This window comes from Pectinophora gossypiella, chromosome 6 (assembly GCF_024362695.1).
Source record: "Pectinophora gossypiella chromosome 6, ilPecGoss1.1, whole genome shotgun sequence".
NCBI classification, from domain to species: Eukaryota; Metazoa; Arthropoda; class Insecta; order Lepidoptera; family Gelechiidae; genus Pectinophora; species Pectinophora gossypiella.
In genome coordinates, this window is record NC_065409.1 from 12,616,779 (window position 1) to 12,637,976 (window position 21,198).

The 21,198-nt window shown below is 37.5% G+C and overlaps 1 protein-coding gene across 2 annotated transcripts in view; it reads left to right on the forward strand.

The window, feature by feature from the left end:
* Nucleotides 1-21,198, forward strand: part of LOC126367792 (leucine-rich repeat-containing protein let-4) — a 181,228-nt gene that overhangs the window by 140,263 nt on the left and 19,767 nt on the right. For both annotated transcript variants that reach the window (XM_050011537.1, XM_050011536.1), the window contains 2 exons: nt 3,130-3,234; nt 18,156-18,339. In XM_050011537.1, the coding sequence (XP_049867494.1) occupies nt 18,166-18,339 (174 nt within the window). In that variant the 5' untranslated portion in view covers nt 3,130-3,234; nt 18,156-18,165. The remainder of the gene's footprint in view (nt 1-3,129; nt 3,235-18,155; nt 18,340-21,198) is intronic.

Here is a 21,198-nt window from a genome sequence, read left to right on the forward strand (position 1 = left end):
GCCCTCTGTCAGGTTCCAGGTTACAGTCCCTGTGGCTTGCCCCTTCCGTCCTGCATACTACTCTGTACTGAACTGGTAGTAAACAAAAAACAAAATACGATCAACTATTCATCCCCGGTATCTAACATTAACCTACGCTGGTCATTGGGTTCCTATGTTCGCTAATGGGCAACTTCGCAGAAGGGTAAACTCGCTTAACGGCAATTTCTCAAAACGGCAAAATTTTAATATAACCTATGGAAAAGATTTAACCTTTCGTGGTACAACAGTAACCCGGGGTATATGAGATAGTGAGGGTTGTAGTCAACTTTTAACTGCCACAAGATAAACTTAGACACCAATCCCAAGAGTTGTATCTTCTTATTTGTGATTGTGTCGATACGTATCACGAGTTTTGCGACTATGTGACAGCTCACATACTTATCTACCTACCTAATCTACCTAAGTTATATAACAATCAACCGTGTTCTATTTGTAAGTAGGTAAACATGACATTACTATTCTCTTCAATACGACCTTGTTCAATATTTGGGTAAGTATTATGTAATATAAGATAGATTAAGGTTATCGCTACAATTTTAGAGTCAGGTACTAGCGATACGGGGCCAAAGTCAGACCAACAAAATAACACGTGTGACATAAATTAAAGCTTAACTTTAACGTTATTGTGTAAACGATAATAAACAGTGAATGAATAAAAACAAAGTCTCATTCCCAAATCTTATCGTTATTTAAGTATAATAAATGACCATATCTACTAGGGCACTATTGGTCGCACGACACCAGGGGTCTTAATCTTAACAATACTATAAACATTACCTTAACCTAAGCCTCAACAAAGCATCAACAAAAGAGGGCAAGTTCGTATTCATTGTTACTTATTTTATAATAAGCCTCTCCTATGGCACGCCACTGAGCTAGGTCCTCAGTTTTTCTCCTCCAGCCGCTGTGAGCCACCTTACAAATGTCGTCACTCCATCTAGTCCAAGAGCGTCCTACACTACGTTTTCCAAGACGCGGTCTCCACTTGAGAACACATCTTTCCCAACGTTTATCGGTTCTTAGGCATATGTGAGCAGTCCATTGTCAATTCAGCTTGCTAATCCCCTTGGCTAAAATAAGTAAACAAAATATATATTGATTTTAGACCATCTCATACTTCTACTTCTAGGTTTAACTTATCTTTCGTCTAGTCAAATATTCCCTATTCAGAATTCCTCTAAACAAACGCAGTGTAAGATGATTCAAACTCAATAAATAAAACTCACTCCCTCATTTTGTAGTTATAGCTGGAGGCTATAGTGGAACACGACACCCTTACGGCGCATTACAGCCTTTTTGTTGGTATATTAATTATTACTAAATTAATGTAACGGTAGCTTTTGTGTACTTAATTATGGCAACACTGGCCTCGATGCAGAGTTTGGGGGAAAGTGGCTGTTACTGACTGGCTAATAGCCAGTGGCTATATACTTAGTAAATTATTTGTGTGTGGTAGAATTAAGTAAAAATACAATTTTATTTTGTTAGTAATGAAACTACTTCCACGTATAAAGTATCTGTTGGAAGGGGGGAACGGTTCTAATACAGTTATGGTTATTGTTCTTTCATCATCAGATCAGAGCTTTCAAGCTCTATACGGGGTGTAAGTGACATCGTAACGAATACTGAGGGGGATGATTCAGACCATGATTCTGAGTTGATATCAAGTGGAATTTTCCGTCGCAAAATTCATGATTTTTTTTAGATTATTTTCAATTCTATACTTTTGCGATGAAAAATTCCACTTGATATTAACTCAGAATAATCAGCTGTTTAATCCCCCTCAGTATTCGTTACGATGTCACTTACACCCCGCACAAGTACATACTGTACCCATACAAGTAGGTATGGGTGTTAGTGACACCGTAACAAATACTGAGGGGGATGATTCAGACCATGATTCTGAGTTGATATCAAGTGGAATTTTCCGGCGGAAAATTCATGAAAATTTTTGTTTTTCTTTTTATTATTTTCTCTTCCATACTTTTGCGACGGAAAATTCTACTTCATATCATCTCAGAATCATGGTCTCAATCATCCCTCAAAGTTTTCGTTACGACGTCACTAACACCCTGTATATGAGCGTCATGTAAGGTTCTATGGCCTGTTTCTCTTCAAGGCATGTCGTGAAAACCGACAGTGGGATTGTGTCCTTAATAACATTTTTGTCTTTAGATGTATGAACTCTGAACCAAAAAATAAAAAAGTTCTTATCTCAATGAATTGCGTGAAACTCTAGCATCCTCCCTAAAGAGGGCAAGACTGAACAGGCACTTTCCATGTAAGCTTGTCCCATCCATGACTACATCCTCACTTATCAACAGGTAGTGGACAAATGCTTACTTATCAGCAAAAAGTCTTTCCTAAATATAAGTCCAGACGTAAGGGAAGGAATTCCAAAGGCCAGGGAATATACGAATCAGAACAAGTCAAGTTACCCTTAAGGAAGGCAAAATGTTTCTTTGATTTGATTTTATCCGCTAACGGAATTGACCTGTGCTTTGAGTGTGTTTCCTCTATTTATCCTCTTACGCCCCTCCCCGAATTTCTTGTTATCTATTTCTTTTAGTCTGTTCGCTCATTGTTTGGGGCAAAAAACGGGCAAGTCAACAAGTCAAAAATGTTAAAATAGTTAGATTTAGGTTATTTATGTCTTACTTCAGAAGCACGAATGATTTTAGGGTCTCTTCTCTCGCTAGGATACCATAGTGGTCTTTTTGACATGTCCTATTGTAGATTTGCCGCAGATGGCATTAACTACTTGACTGGACAAATGGGGAGCTCTGAAGGCTCTCAGCCGGTACAAAATATAAGAAGTAGGTGTTACTATAAGCGTCTATTCTATTCTTGATTGTTCGGTTGTTATAGTCCTCCAAGCTGTCCTAAGGGTTTGCTTACCATGCCATACGACCACTGCTATTACAGAAACATCACTATGCGGAAGAATTTCACAGGAATATTTATCATTTTCTTGTTCATACTTTTTAGAGCCCAGCTTTTCCGCAGACGAATTTTGTTTTTAAAAACATATTTTTTTTCCTTAACTTTCTTGCACGAGTTGCTGATTGTCACGTGTTTTGTCTACAGGGCGGCCCGCGGAAGTCTTCTGTGAACATGACCTAGTGCCCCATGACCGCGGCACACCCCCCTCCGCGCCGTATTCACTCGCCAACCTGACACGCAACATTATTCGTGAGTATTCAGATGTATTACTTATATATGCATTACCATAGAATACACACTAGCACTACGTATAGAAGGGACACTCTTCGCCCCGCACCGAGCGAGTTTTTTACCTCCCCCCCACGTGCATAAGTGGGATAGAAAGTTCAAACCCAGAATACAAACGTACTTTTTTGTACCAAAAGAACAATTCCAGAAGTTATCTCTTACGTACTTCTTAGAGTTTTATCTAGGTGTTAGATGAAAGTATAATAATTAATCAAATAATATCAATAATAATATTAAGTAATGTAATGTATAGCCGCTGTAAGTTAGATTGGAAGGTTGAAAAATAGCTGTAGGATCTTTCTCAACAGCTATTTTTGTTGGCGATTTCTCAGCGCGGAACGCGGCGCGCCGGCGTGGACGTCTTGATATCGCTGCGATTTATACAGCCACAATACCACCGAGTACCTACCCAATTCTTAGTGGGAAAAAACGCGGCGAAATCACGGCGTATGCGATTATTATCTGCCAAAATTGAGTATGCGCCGGTATTTCGGTGATACCGCGGCGTGAACGCGCCATCTTCCGCCACGCATATCTCAACAGAGAAACTGCGAATATCGCTAGCGTGAAATTAATCATCATTATAATCACTAATTTAAGAGCCACGCTCTTGTCGGTATAGCATCTTCCATGCTACTTTTTAGAGAAAGAATAAAGAATAAGAAGAATAAAGAATAAAATAAATTTATTGCCAGTAACAATGTACATTTGCTATATAAACTAAGTACTTAATTAGAGAAAAATAGATCAGTGATTTCCCTCTTGCCATCTGCCTAAAAGCCATCAGAATTAATTATTCAACATAATAATCATAGATAAACTTGTTGAAGGTCAATTTAACATTTTTGAATCTACGTCGCAAGGTTATGGCTGAGGAGACGAAATGACAAGAAACTGCAACAGCAACACACCTTTTAAAACAATTATATAAAAATGCCTAGTATTAAATTTATTATTCTAGTTATTGAATAACTTGTAATGTATGTATACGTTCTACTAGTACACACACACATTACAAGGTAGGTACACACGTTACAAGTTATTTAATAACTAGAGGAAGACATTTAATACCAAGCATGTTTTTCATTTAGGTAGTCATCAATCTTACATAATATAATAAGCTTTTTTAAATAAAGTACTTTAGCCTTAAATTTATTTTCTGACAAAATTAAAGCAGCCTACAGTGTATATATACTGAGTGAAATAGAGTATTAGAAATAATAAGGCGCAATTTTGCTACCTTTAAATATTCCTGCGTACAAGCCCAGGTATAACATTGTAATATCATTGTAGTTGAAAGCAAGTATTTTAAACCTATGAAGGTATTATTTCCCACCGAGGGAGTGCATGCGAGTGTTGTAAAATACAAAGTAAAATTTTAATGCTCAACGCATATTTGAAGCAAATAAATATGGACGAGAAGAGTAACTGTTTATGCCAGTCGAAAAAGTCAAAGCTTTGATTCCCGGTCAGATCAATTTCGGAAACATCCTGTACTGCCAGAGGGATGTAGGACCTTCTTTTGTATATGATACAGATTAATTGAAAAATGTGAAATAAGAAAAAAACAATATGGTGTTGTAAAAAGCTTAAAATGGCCTAATGTGATGACAAAACGTGAGAACACAGTGAGTGCGGTTTGTTGTAGTGAGTTTGTGCGAGTTCAGACGGTTCCGAACATTCCGATATCAAATACATAAACAAGCGGCAAAGAAAGAGGGTAGACAGATATGTCTGCCCGTAGAAAATTATGGATCTACCTACTCCACTCCAATCTCATCAGTCATCCCGTGATCATGGCACATGTAACAGTGTCGAAATATCGGGAGTCGCATATCCCTGCTTTAAACGCGGTAAGAACCCGTTATTATGTGTTTTAATTATGATAATAACCACGTAAACTTAAAACAATGTATAAATATAAAAAAGAAAAAGATGAAGGAACGAAGGGAAAGAATCCTAATTACTTCCGATGTCCCTATGTACCTGAAAATATCCCAGTTTAAAGAAAAAAAAAGGGAAACACAGAATCAGCTGGTTGTACCTTAGGCCGCCATTTTGACATGACAACAAACGTACCATCACGCCTGTATTGTCGAAGGGGTAGGCAGAACTGTATAATATAAACAGTATATTTTTAGACTCACCTCTCGCCAGCGGCTCTTTTAGCACATTGGATTTGATTCTCTCTATTTTATGCGTATTAAATCACACTAAAAATTAAAAAGTAAATAAATAATGTAAAATCAGTGACAGCCCTGTACGGTGAACGTCACTTTCATCGTAGTGTCCCTAAGGTATTAAACTACTGAATTCGACTTTATGAGTTTGAATTCATGTTTGGATCATAATTATGTAATTAATCTCACATAGTTTCCAGGATTAGTGCCCGGTTTACGGGATTGCGGTCGCCTTCTAACATGGTACTTAAACATAACCTGCGAGAAGTATGTGTTCTACACACTGTATTTTATTGTTGTCATATACTCGTGTAGTGTATTATCGTGGCCCGGGAGCGTAGAGTATCATTCAATGATTATACTATTCAGTGACGAGATAGAACACAAATAGATAATTATATAATCGAGAGGCTTCTGACGTAGTTACTTCTATACCTAGGTGTATATGCTTGTTACTTAGTTATTTATAGTCACTACTTCTATGGCTGAATTGATTTCGTTAGGACCCAATTAAGGTCGTTAGGAAAGTAATATTTTGGATCTGGATATCAATAACAATTTACTTACACACTTTGAAGTTATGGGTGTGAAATATTTTCGATAACCCATAATTTCTGATATGTTTCGGCTATTTCTATAAACAAATAGATATTTAATTTCAAATTTCAAGGCAATCTCCACCATACGGATGTATTTCTGAAGTTCTGACTATAGTTGTGGGCTTATTTATTTCATAGTATTTAATAAAGAATACCCCCCCAGCCCTCCGGTTGATTAAGGGGAGGCCTGTGCCCAGTAGTGGGACGTATATAAGTTGTTTATGTGTATGTGTGAATAAAGAATAACACTGCGTAGAGAAAGGTCTTCTGGCCGCACCAATTCGTATCAGAAACCGACCTCACCCCCTCTGGGTCTTACTTTATTAGTCTTGAGGGTGTTAGGATCCTCATTATAATTTTCAGCGACAATAGTGTATGTAGGTGTAGCCACACCATCGGTGATCGAAATATATTTTTTGTCATAAGATAAACTAAGCTAACTGAGCTCTACACCTTTTTGCCACTACTTAAAGAGAAAACCTACAAATAATAAAAAATATTATAAGCCGTACCTATTTCTTCAGGTTTACTCTGGGTCTGAAGCTATTGACAACTACCTATTTTTAATTTTCAATTTATTACTTATTATTAGAAACTACAGAAAAAAATGTTTTATAAAGGATTGTTTACGTTTATTTGTAAATACAATACAGAAACTTAGTCAATAGTTTTGTATGATTTAAAGAAAAAAACATGTGGCACAAATAAAATGAAGCCTCTGAGAAATGATAAATGAGAAAAAGACTAATTTATTTACGTTTTGCACTGAATCTACGTCAGGGGCCTTTGGCGGCCCAATAATAATCCTGTCACCAGTATTGATGAGGTTGGTCATCCACCTCTTAACCCACACGATAAGAAGACTGAATCTGTTATAGAAAGAAAGAAATATTACATTACATATATACATTATATTACACACATTACATTACATTACATTACTATTATTATTACGTACGCCATCTAGGTAACGGATAGGAACTAGACTAAATCCTGTTATGCTAATCTTGTTCGCGCTTACGTGTTAGGCGACACACGGATTTTTTTTTTGTTTTGGTGAGTGGAGTCTCCGGGGTGAGGTAAGAGCAAAATTCTCTCTAGTTTCTCCGTGAAGAACTTTTTATCAGATCCGGTTACAGTTCTGGATTTCCAATATTTCGGTAGCCTAGGTGAAGCTTACGACGCGCTTCATATGTCCAATCAAGTGCAGGTTCTCTGACACGAAACAGCAAGTCACGTCAAAAAACTAGCATCCCTGTTATGAATTTAACGAGCGCACCAAACAGTTTCAGTCGATACAGTCTTACATAAACAGCCTATATACGTCCCACTGCTGGGCACAGGCCTCCCCTCAATCAACCAGAGGGGGTATGGAGCATACTCCACCACGCTGCTCCACTGCGGGTTGGTGGAGATGGTTGGTGGGGTTTATATGTATAATATACTTAAGTATTAATAACAACTTAAAAAAATATATTGGGTACGAATAAATGCGACATTTTGTCCCGTTTTTCCTTGACGTCACAGGTTGCTTTTTCATACAAATTCCATAGTAATTTCGTGTTTTGACGTTTAGTAAAATGTAATTTTGTTAAGTGTAGTAAGTTCGTATGGCTAACGCAAACACTCACACAGTTACACACAAACACACACACACACTAATATATACACATACACATACACACAAACCCAATTAACATACAAAATGCATGTTTATTTGTTCTTATTTAAGCACAGTTTATTGTCAAATAAATTCAGTTTAACAATGGTCTGCCTAAACCGATGTTATAAAAGATGTAATTGCTGAACACTGCTTCCTGAGATACAGGTCTCCTAGTTCAGGTAGCAGGGTTATACTTCTGTAGCATTTGTGTGTCCTAGCTGTAGTACCCAATGTTGTGTCGATCTTTTTCTATGACAATAAACAATATTTTTTTTATTTATTTATAGATTTGACTATAAAGTAGCTTGGAAAATGCTGCATCAACAAGAGCGTGGCTCTTAAATTGATGATGATGAACTGATTTGACTAGTTGGAAACTAGCCTATTACCTATCTGTGTTTTGTGCAAGAGACGAGGAAACTGTTTAAATGTTCCGTGACTTATAACAACGCAACATAACAAAGCGTCACGCCTTAATCCCCGAAGAGGTCGGCAGAGGTGTTTTATATATACACACCCACTCCTAGTCAGCTATGTTTAAGTGGCATGTAACGGGCGAGCCTATTGCCTTTAACCGGGCACTAATCTCGGAAACCACATGATATGATCTGTCTTCTCTTCTTCTATCGTGTGGGTTGTAAGGTGGAGTACCAACCTCGTCAATCCTGGTGTCAGGGTTACTATTGAGCCGCCAAAGGCCCCTGACATGGCTCATGTAACGACTACCTGTTACCAGACACTGTTACCTGTTACTGTGACTATATGTTATCTATAATCCGAATATGAATTCAAACTCATAAAGTCGGATTCAGTGGCATGGAGCCCCAACCGGGATTCGATCCTTAACACTACAATTTATGTGTCCTAAGACTTAGGTTATATGTTGTCATCAGATAAAAAGAAACACTGATAAAGCCACTTTGCTTTAAATCTACAAAAAGTTCTTCACTTATCATTTTAATAAAGAAAGAAAGAAAGAAAGTATGATGCAACGCTTAGAAAAATATTAGTCTCTAGCTAGTAGTAAGTTGTCTAAGGTACTTAACTTTACTAAGTAATGAACACTGGGTACAAAGGGAATCAGATAAGAGCTATAATGCCGGTCTAAGTTACGACCTTCAGTCAGCAAAGCCAGCCTTCAACATTATAGGTTTACAGCCCTATAAATCTGCTATAATCGTAAAAATCAAGAGGTTCCAACTCATAAGCTAGATTTATATTACATTAGGTGTTTTAGAGGCTCAAGAAAATGTGTTCTGATATCGGTAAAGCGAAGAAAGCGATGCGTTGCAGCTCCGTTGCGATATCGGAACTGCGGCGTTCTACATACTGAGTGCCACGAGGTCGCGAAGTCGTTGTAATGTATTTGAAAAGCGACGGAACTCCGACGTCGTAACCAAGCGCCAATACAATATGGTATTTCTCTAACGGATTACATCATATCCATTATGATGTATTAGGCCTTGGATGTCGAAATCTATCACTGATTTACTAACGTGGCTAACCTACCCTACTATCTACCTGAATAAAAGTTATTTCTGACGACATAAAGCCTCGTTTACAAGTATCATCTCAATGGTTATGGTTGTAATATAACAGTTATAATTTTAAAATAAAATTCAATAAAATAGAATAAAAGTTCGCTTTTGTAACAATCTCTAGTCCCCTACATAAAGTGTTAAGTGACAGAATTTGCAATGAAGTAGGTAATATTACGCATAAAAATATTCTATAAATACTTCATGTAACACAATTCTAAAGTACCCTTATAGTCAAAAGTTATCACAGCTTTGTTAATTCTGTCATAATCGTAAAAAATAAAAGAGGTACGTGCGATTAAAGGCTTTAGCAGAGAAGATGAGATAAAGTGAGAGATATTTTCATACTTCAAAATCCCTGCATTTTGTAATAGTTGAAGTTTTCAGCTACTTTGTAGTAAGGGATGAGTTTTAATGCAGATTTTATACTAACTACCTAGTTTATTTTACAAATAATCCGCAGTGGAGCAGCGATAGTGGAGTAAGTACGCTCCTTATACCTGTCCGGTTGATTGAGGGGAGGCTTGTGCTTGTGAGTGAACATACAGGGTGTTAGTGACATCGTAACGAATACTAAGGGGGATGATTTAGACCATGATTCTGAGTTAATATCAAGTGGAATTTTCCGTCGCAAACATCATGATTTTTTTAAGTTTTTTAAATTATTTTTAATTCTATCCTTTTGAGGTGGAAAATTCCACTTGATATTAACTCAGAATCATGGCCTGAATCATCCCTCAAAGTTTTCGTTACGATCTTACTAACAACCTGTATACTATAAGCTGTTTATGTATGTAATAAATAAATAAATAGATAATAATTAAAGTCTTTATTCAAGGACTCATAATTAATGTAATAATGTAGTAATGTTTATGTAGTCTACAAAAATAAAATATTAAGTTGTATGTTAGTATAGTAACCTCCGAGGGTTGTTGAGGTTAGTCATACACCTCAATATAATTAGGTTTTTTATTACTAAGTACTTTAGTTGTCCGGGTTCGATTCCCGATGGGAACATTGTCGAAATCAATATGAGAGGCTGTCTTTTGTTTGGACATTATAGGATTGAATCACCTGACTGTTTGGAAAAGTAAGTCGATTCCGTGCTTCGGAAGGCACGCTAAGTCGTTGTTCCCGGGCTGCTTGCTCAAATATCTCTACTAACCCGCACTGGGCAGCGTGGTGGAGTATGCTTCATACCCCCTCCGGTTAATTGAGGGGAGGCCTGTGCCCAGCAGTGGGACGTATAGAGGCTGTTTATGTTATGTAAATACTTAGTACTTACTGTAAAGTAACGGCTGCCAATACTTGTTCCGATATTATAGTACCACACTATGAGATGCGTTGAGGGCTCACATCCGGTAAAAAAGACATAATGAGATAAAGCATCGGTAAAGAGCATTTCATTAATATTGATGCCGCGATTCTGGCAGACTTCTTTATTTTTTCCCGACAGCTCTAAAAATACTGCCGTCTTTCACTTACCTACGTCGAATGCAAAACAGGGATTAAGCTAGCCAGTCAATCAGTCAGTCAGTCAGTAGTCATGTAAGATACAAAGTCTTATCCGAGATGTAGTCATACAGCTAAAAATACTGCCGTCCTTCACTTATGTCGGATGCAAAACAGAGATGAAGCTAGTAGCTAACTAATTTAAAATTAAGTTGATGTCTGCAGTACCAAGTACTATTACTGAATTACTTTGACGAGAGAACAAATGCATGTTACACGTTGCCGTGAATAACGGAACTTGCAGCAAACGAGCATACAAAATACCTACAGTATAGTTAGGTACCTACCGTGTACTTATTTACACGTGTTGCGAAGTTTCTTGCGTATGAAAGTAGTGTGCCAGAAGGCTTCTTGTAATATTTTATTTCATTTATGATATGCTATATCAAAATGGCTTCCTTTGCGCTATTTCAGAAATCAGAAATCAGAATCATTTATTCAACGTAATTATCATGGATAAACTTGTTGAAGGTGAATGTAACATTTTTGAATTTACGTCATTTCGCAAGGTGTTATGGCTGAGGAGAAGAAATGACAAGAAACTGCAACAGCAACACATCTTTTAATAACCAATGAGGATATACATTACAAGTTATTTAATAACTAGAGGAACACATTTAATACCAGACATTTTTATCATTTAGGTAGTCATTAATCTTATAATAAGCTTTTTTACATAAAGTAAGCTTCACGTGAGCTTTAAATTTATTTTCTGACAAATTTAAAATATTATCTGGTATTTTATTGTAAAAACGTATACATAACCCCAAAAAAGATGAATTTAATTTACTTAATCTAGAATTTTGAATAGCAATTTTATGTTTATTTCTTGTATTGTAAGTATGCCTTTCACAGTTAAGTCTTCCCGGTTAGGGTAACACATCACTAATTTAAGAGCCACGCTCTTGTCGGCGTAGCATTCTCCATGCTACTTTTTAGGGAAAAATAGAGCAGTGGTTTCCCTCTTGCCTTCCGCCCTGCAGTACTCTGTCTGACGCGAGTGGGATGGCGCCCAGAGTAGAGTAGATTAGGGTAACATACACACACACACATAAATAAGTTCACACACAACGTGTTTCCCGTTAAGGTAGGCAGAGACCACAGAATTCCACTTACAAGTTAGGTACTCCTGCTAACTCCCCTCTCATCAAAATCTTCAAACTAACTTGCTGGTCTAGATACTCCTGAATGTTCAAATTCAAATTCAAAAATATCTTTATTCAGTAGGTAACATAGTTACACTTTGAATCGTCAATTTTTACATAACGAACGTGTCATCCGCCTAAAAGTACTGCAACTTCTCACAACCTGTACAGCCGGGGAAAAGAAGCTGCAAGGAAAAACCTCGGCACAGGGCCGTAGACTTTTTTTTTAAAACCAAAATATTGTTATACAGATTGAGTAATTTAGCTGCCTAATGTCAGTTCTCAGACAGTTAATCCCATGCATTCATCATCATCATCATCAGCCCATTAACGTCCCCACTGCTGGGGCACGGGCCTTCCCTATGGATGGATAGGGAGATCGGGCCTTAAACCATCACGCGGGCCCAGTGCGGATTGATGGTTATTAACGACTGCTAATGCAGCCGGGACCAACGGCTAACGTGCCTTCCGAAGCACGGATGAGCTCGAGATGAAAACTTTTTTGTGGTCAACCATCCTATGACCGGCCTTTGCGAAAGTTGCTTTACTTCAACAATCGCAGACCGAGCGCGTTAACCGCTGCGCCACCGAGATCCTCCCCATGCATTCATATATTCTAAACAATCACTAACCTGATGTGACTTGTGATCACTGTATGTACGCCTAGGCCTTCCTCCATCTCTATCATTCACAACCATATTACTTAATACGGACCTAGTTTGTTATCTGGGGTCATGGGAGTACCCCCAATACGACCAAAGCGAAGTGCAAGGGCAGGGCCTATCCTCGATCACTTTTACAAGAAAATCAGTTTGTCAGTGTTTTCTTCAAAAACGTTAGGTTAGGTTAGGTTAGGTTCACGGGTTTCAAGTTCCAATCTGTCTATTAAGATCCCTGGATCTGCAATTTTCTTGAACATAGAGTATCGATTTTCACGGACCATTGAAACACCGTCTCGTGTAGATAATTTCGGTTCAACTAGCGATGATACATTTTTACCGACTTCAAAAAAGGAGGAGGTTCTCAATTCGACCGTATATTTTTTTTTTTTTTTTAAGTACAAAGACTGTAGCAAGTGGATTTAAATGGTATTTGCAAAATCCTATAGAAATTATGCATAATGCAGGCGTAAAAGTGTCATAAGAATGATATAGGTATACTTACGATATACGTAATTTTACTTTTTTTAGTTTTGTGTGACTTTTTGAGATATGCTTCAGATAGTTTTACCATTTGGCTTGGTAATATTTTTACAGTAGGTACTAGACAACTTTGTATATAAATTGTAGTAAATATGTCAAGTGATTTCAAAGAAAGCTTGCAACCACAGAGCTGTAACTCGTAGAATACAATAGTTTAAAAAATAAATAAATCGTAACCGCGGCGGTGTACATTCGCAGCCAGAAATTATTTGAATTTCGATTGCGGCAGCTGAGATAATGGAATATAATAACAACCTAGCAAAAAAGAAAAAAAAAACTTTTTTTGAATAGGTAATTAGTGTGTTTTTGTATCGTATTTTTTTCATTTTTGAAATACACGTTCTTTTACTACCACCTGTCATTATATTCTTTGCTTATATGTATTGTAACTGGTTGTTTGGTTTGACATGACGTAGTGGTTTATATTCTCGTTGGCGAACTGTTTAATAAGTATAAATAATATAAATATCATTAATATTATTGGTGGTTGGGTTGGCAGAGGAAGACCTAGAAGGACGTACATTGGCCAAATTGGAATTCAGTACGATCTACTCTGAAACGGCGTGCGTGTATGAAACGATCGATGAATGTGGGGAAGTAAGAGAAGTATGTCAGGATCGAAGCAAATTGAACTCAATAGTCTGCTTAGCCCTGTGGGAAAGAGGCGTGAGTTTATGTACGTATGTAGTAACATAATTATCTACCTTCTACATAATATTACAAACATAGATAAACAGCCTATATACGTCCCACTGCTGGGCACAGGTCTCTCCTCAATCAACAGGAGGGGGTATGGAGCATACTCCACCACCCTGTACAATGCGGGTCGGTGGAGGTGTTTTTACGGCTAATAGCCGGGACCAACGGCTTACCGTGCCCTCTGAAGCACGGTCATCTTACTTTTTCGGACAATCAGGTGATTCAAGCCTGAAAAGTCCACCTTCTAAAATAAATGTAACTGGGCCACGAAATCGAAACTTAGTACCTACTCGTATTACGAATAGCAATTACGACCGTTCATCCTTACTCCGTGCCGCTCCAACCGCAACGCAACGATCCCATTCCAATGTAAAGCATTCATTAAGCTAATTTAAATTTACACAGGATTCATCTTGCCACCCAATTCCTGGTAAGTAATTTACGTAGTTTAATGTGGTTTAGTGTCAAGCCTTCTTTGATAAACTAAGTATCTAACTTGTTTAACAACGCGAGACCTTGTAGATACTTGAATTTCAAACATTAAATTTTAATAAACTTTTATGAAGTTCATGTTACAATTTGATTCTGAAAAGTGGCTACGGGCCGGGCCTCTTTTATACGGATAAAGTTGCGATTTTTTTATTTTTTATATATTTATTGGATTAATAACTATTTCTATCTCACTAACTTCAGCGACGCTTAGAGCTTTGGCTTTAGCTCTTAGACCACCTACGGCAATCAATTACACTTATTTAAATTGTGCGCTCACATGCCCGATATGTGCGAGGATTTTTCAACAAGATTGGTTATATAAGCCACATGTCAGCACATGAACGTCGGTTGAAGCAGTCGTCGTCAGACATCATCAGCATTTCTATCGCAAGCCGCTTTTTGAGTGCAGCAATATTTTAATGACTTGCCCTAGAACATAGTATTTGAACGATTTTAATACCTACTGGAAAACTATCATTCAAAATTCGAAAATCGAACTTTTAATTTGTTCACCGAATCGTCGCCGGAGTATTTTTTGGTGAAACTGATTTGTACCTTTTGCCATTGCCAATAAGATAGAAATCATTTTAGTTAGCAAGATCAATTTCAAAATGCGAATTTGCCAAAGGAAGCATTTTCTATCGGTAGGAAACGCCAGGGAATTTTGTCACCGGTCCAACTTTACAAATAATTTACAAGTTTCCAATTTTGAAGTTTATCCAATTTCCGATATTTTCCTACGATTTGCTGTGTTAGGACTAGTGAAGTGCACTGGGTTCGTTACAATTCGAATTCGGATTTTAAAGAATTATACATCCACCCTATATCTTAACATTGAACCTTTAAAGCTATTTACCTTTAAAGCTATATATAGGGTAGTTGTGTAATTTTGTAAGATTCGATTTCATAATTCATTTCGATGTTCGATTTCACTTTATTTCATTTTCTTAATCGACCGAATGCGAACTCAAGGCCAATACAAGGAAATTACAAATCTATTCGATTTGTATCAGAGGCGGAGTTATGTTGAGCTGACATGATATTAGTAAATAAAATATTATTCTTATTTGATCTTTTTATGTTTGTTTCTGATCCAGAATGATTTTAACGAAAGACCAAGTAAATAGTAAGTACTCTAAGCCCTTTGCCGGCATATCAGCTCGCGACACCAAACACTTCAGAACCCCGATACCGACCCCTTCGGCGGTCGACGATTTCCCTCATTCAGCAGTTATCGCTATCGAACTAATAGGGTCGATTAATTCTTTCAAATATTCTTCCTCTCAGACGATGCCCTGAGCCGAGGTTCGTGCCCTACTGGGCACCCTCAGGCGGGTGAGAGCCCTCAGCGCTCTCCATTTGTCCGATTAAGTCACGTCAAAAAAAAAGTACTCTAGTGGTTAAGTCTTTGATGAGAGTGGAAGAGGCGAATGTGGTGTGATAGGATCGTATTAAACGGAATTCTAGTATCTGACTACCCCGACAGGAAATAGGCGTAATATTATATCGAAAAAGGAAATAGGCTTACGTACCTAGGTGTTTGTATTTATAGCCGTAAATTAATAATTTATTCAGCTATAATTCAATTATATATTATCATTCAGAAATCGATTGACTAGAGACATAATGAAATATCAATAAAACGCTAAACGCTTGATTGTTTTAATCCAGTCATATCTTCCGCTGGGCAAAGACGATGTATAAGCTAATTTATACCAAAATCGTTTATTGTACTAACTTAAAGATTAAAACCATCATAGAAAGGAAGATAGAAGCAAAGAGACGCAGGACAACAAATTAAAGAGAAAGCAAACGTCGTGTCTTATAAAGAAGTCAAATAATTGGCCTTGGATAGACAAGAATGGAGAATGCTACACCGAAAAGAGCGTAGTTTTCTTAAGCTAATGATGTTAAAATGTGTGTGGATTGATTATTTCACCACTCGTAGACTGTATTAAAGAAACGCTGATTGTTTTGCCACTTCACATATAATTTAATTTTAGTAGGTTACAAACACGTCCAACAAAAAGAGATAGATGATGAATATAAAAATTTAAAAAAGTAAAGAATTTATATTTTTATAACCTTTTTTTAAAAGGTATTTTTATGTTGAAATTGTCATCAAATGATGATTGTACTAAACGGCACTTTGTACCTAATAAGCAAACAGAACAATGACTATATTGCAAGTATAGGGATGTAGAAGAAATAGCTATACAGCTCTGTACTCGTTTCCCGAAGCCAGGGAGCTGTGAAATTAGTATGCCGTCGCCATCGCCACGCGAATGGAATATTAAAGTCATCACTCAGGCTTGCTTGTTCGTTTCTTTTACTCAGAAATAAATGTGAAGCACTCCTTAATCGCTATTTCTTTTGATATTGAAAATGTATCGTAAGGGCCTCGATGATATAAGGCCTTTTTTGACATGACTTATTGTAGATTTGTCGCAGATGGCATTAACTACTTGGGCGGACAAATGGGGAGCGCTAAGGGCTTTCACCCGGTACAAAATTTAAGAACCTCGGCTCAGAGCGACGTCTGAGGGGATCATATTTGAAAGACTAGCGACGAGCGGGTCGATAGCGGTAAACGCCGAATGAGAGAAATTGTCTACCACGCCGGCAGAGTCGGTATCGGGGTCTTGAAGTGTTTGCTGTCGCGAGCTGATTGGCCGTTTCTATAGCTAGAGTAATCGGATCGTTAGGATCGTATAATGATGGTATAAGGCCGAAATATAGAGAAATGAAAAGAAAGGTTTACTATTTGTGAAGTTGCCTTAAGTTCGTAAGGCCTTTCAAAATACAAATTCAAATTCTGGAAATACGGGCCATACGAGGTTAATGCGCTTTTTGTGTAATTGGTACATTCGGGGGTGGAGTATCCGGTACATTGATAGCCTGTGTTTAGCAGTGGAAAACATGCCTACACGCTGTTTATAAATAAATGTTATGACAGGCTTGAATTGATGTTTGAGGAAAAACACGTCGTATTTCCGAAATACGATAACGACAGAAATATATAAAATGTATTTATTTATTTATTATTATTATGAAATAATAATAAACCCTTCAATGCACACACAATTACGTGATCGTATAGACGGTTACTAGAATACCATCAGCGTATTTTAAGTTGAAATGGATCTCAATAATTAATGAAAAAACTAAAACTAAAGTAGGTAAATACGGCTTTAAATATCTGTATGTAAATTAGATTGAACATTGATTTTTGACAGATCCCAGTTGTCTATCGAAGCCGACATTAGGGTAAACCGAAGCTTCTCTTCTCTACTTTACACTTTTTTTTAGCGATTTATAAACATGTACATAACTTTGCTTGGTTACATTACTGGTGGAAGGGCTACTTGCATTACCGGATAGCTCATTCACAGGTTCATTACATAATTGGTACCAACTCGGTAAACGAACTTCTCCAACAACTTTCAATAGTTCTAACCAGCCATTGGCCAGCGGTCAACGGCCTCTGTGGTCCAGTGGTCGAGCGTTGGACTCACGATCCGAAGGCCCCGGGTTCGAATCCCGGTGGGGATATATCACAAAAATCACTTTGTGATCTCTAGTTTGGTTAGGATATTACAGGCTGATCACCTGATGGTCCGAAAGTGAAATGATCCGTGCTTCGGAAGGCACGTTAATCCGTCCTGGTTACTATTTACTGATGTTAGTGAGTAATCGTTACATGAGCCATGTGAGGTCTTTGGCAGCTTAATCATAATAACCTTGATACCAGTATTGTTGAGGCTGGTTTTTCACCTCACAACCCACACGATAAGAGAAGATACCAGCCATTATACAACACCCACGACCACAATAACACTACTCACATTGCAGGTGATCCACAATGGTGCCGCGTTGGCTGCTGGTTTGCTGCGTGGTGCTGTGTGCACGGCCGGCGCACCCGCAGGGAGCGCAGCAGTGCCCGCCGCCCAACACCATGACACCCTGCAGCTGTACCGTCAAGAAGAACGGCCTCGACATCCTCTGCGAGTTCACCGAGCAACAACACATACAGAAGGTAATTAAGTTTATTACATTACTGTCATTAGTTATAAACCTTGACCACTAAACAAAAGGTAGATTCTTGATCGGTACTTTTCCAAGACGAACAGCATGTTTACAGGACTGATTCAACCATATATTATGGCGATGTACAAGAAAGTGCAGGACCCCGATACCGACCCCGCCGGCGTGTTCGACGATTTCCCTCATTCAGCGCTTATCGCTATCGACCCGCTAGGGTCGATTAATTCTTTCAAATATTTTTTCTCTCAGACGACGCCCTGAGCCGAGGTTCGCGCCCAACTGGGCACCCTCAGGCCTGTTGTCTTAAACGTTGTACCGGGTGAGAGCCTTCAGCGCTCCCCATTTGTCCGGCCAAGTAGTTAATGCCATCTGCGGCAAATCTACAATAAGTCACGTCAAAAAAAAAGAACAAGAAAGTTCACGACCACGCGCGTCGCCTGCGGAAGTGAATATCTAAAAACGACTTCTTATTGTGTCTATTTCATTAGTATCACTAATTATAAACCTTGACCACTAAACAAGAGGTAGATTCCGGACCGGTACTTTTCCAAGACGATCAGCGCGTTTACACGGCTAATTTAACCATATGGTGATTTCAAGATATACGCGCGACGCCCGCGCAAGTGAATATCTAAAAACAACTTCCTCGTGGCCTAAGTTGTGACTTATGTCGGCTCCATCCAGAAGGTGCGTTTATCTAAGTACTCTTGGTCTATGCTTAAAAAAATAAAGATGACTCCGACACAAAAATAATTGTACTTATGTTTGCCAGAATATTTATTTATTGGCGCATCCACCACCTGGTCATCATCAGACTCTGGATCTTTTAACTATGTCTAAAAACCTATCAAACCAAATAAACTGCATTCAAAACGTCTCTATCCTTCTAATCCGTCTATCTATTCTGGAGCTAAGATGGCGCAGACTGATACACAGACAAAAACAACTGCAATTAGATGAAACTTAGAACACCTATCTCTGCTTTGCGTTGGGGGTTACAGTAAGTGCTGAACCAACATTTGTCATTGTGTACCGTTGCGTTGCTATACGTCGCTAGTGTCTTAAGGAATCACAAGAACCTATTGGTCTTGTTTCGAGTCTCCAGCTGGAAGAAATACAGACGTGCGGTAATTGCTTAGAAATGGATTTTCTTGTACCTTCATGTTCCATATCCAATTCCACAAATGGTTGAATGACGTGGCTAGCAAGCTATAAGCTTCGGTCTTCAATGTGTTCGATAAACTGTCAATAGTACCGTTTACGATGTGTTGTGCAACTTCTTGGGTTATCAAAATCGTTACCAAACAAGCAACAATTTCAGAGTTGAGGAAACCGATTGCCGAGAATCTTTCTAGAGATGAAAATTACATTAAGACAAACTTACAATACAAGAAACTAAAATAAAATTGCTATCAAAAATTCTGGACAAAATAAATTAAATTCACCTTTTTTGGGATTATTTATAAGTTTTTACAATAAAATACCAGACAGTATTTTGAATTTGTCAGAAAATTAATTAAAGCTCATGTGAAGCTTACTTTATGTAAAAGCTTATTACTTATAAGATTAATGTTTACCTAAATGGTAAAAATGCCTGGTATTAAATGTGTTCCTATAATGATAAAATAACTTGTAATGTATACTTACATTGATTTAAAAGATGTGTAGCTGTAAAAACTGCAACTGAAACTGCAGTTTCTTGTCATTTCTTCTCCTCAGCCATAATACCGTGTGAAATGACGTAGATTCAAAAATGTTAAATTGATCTTCAACAAGTTTATGATAATTACGGCGGATAAATTTTTCTGATTACATTTTAAATTTAGTTATAAGTACGTACTTAATATAAAATATATTTTTCTGAATGAGTTTAGCATTAAACCTGTGGGTTTAGTTTAATGTATACTTTGTATGACCCCGGGAATTCGTGGCGTATTTTGATACGTACTCCGTCTTTGGTTATTATCGTCTCTTAACATCAGGCGAGATTGTTATCAAACGCAAACTAACAATACCCAGTGGGGAAAAATACTTAAATTATTGGAGACTTGAAAAAATGAAAATACTTTAGGAAACGTTTATGAACGAAATGATAACTGCTTACGATAAAGACCTTTTAAATTGTATTGAACAGACTACATGACCTTTACAAAGGTTATTTGAATCCTGATAATAAAAGAATAAAAGGTGCTCCTATTAGAGAGGGCAATTTTTTCGGAATATCTACCAATATTTGAAGTAAAAATTTTAACAATTGAAGCAACTTTTCTTTGAACTATAGTAATGGTTTGATTTGATATAAATATTGATTAATAAGTTGAAATTGGACAATGTAGATGACGCTACAATATCATCCAAGCAAAATAAATTCTACTTCTTCTCTCGTGTGGGTTGTGAGATCAATGACAAAAAATGCATTAACAAAAAAAATATCAAAATTAAAAAAAGAAACAAATCTACCAGGTACAGTCATTGACAATCAACAGTCAACAACGCTTTTAATTTACAAAAAACAGGTAATACAGGTAAGCTACAAATTCATTACGTAGGTACTCAATTCGTTACGTGAAAGCAGTCCCGGCATTGTGCCCTAAAAGCTGTGAATAAAGACAGTCATTTATTTCTTTCCTGATACACCTCCACTTCTTTAGGCTATAAATCTTGTGTACGTGTTCTGTGTCTGGCCAGATACACTCCAGATTTAGAGACGACCACTGAATATGTCTTGTGCTATCTCACAACTTTGTCCTCCTTCTCAATGGAACATCTGTTTAAAAAACTCATACTCGAGAGGCTAAATAGCCATCTTAAAATATGTGGTTACATTTATATATTTAAAAAAAAATATGTA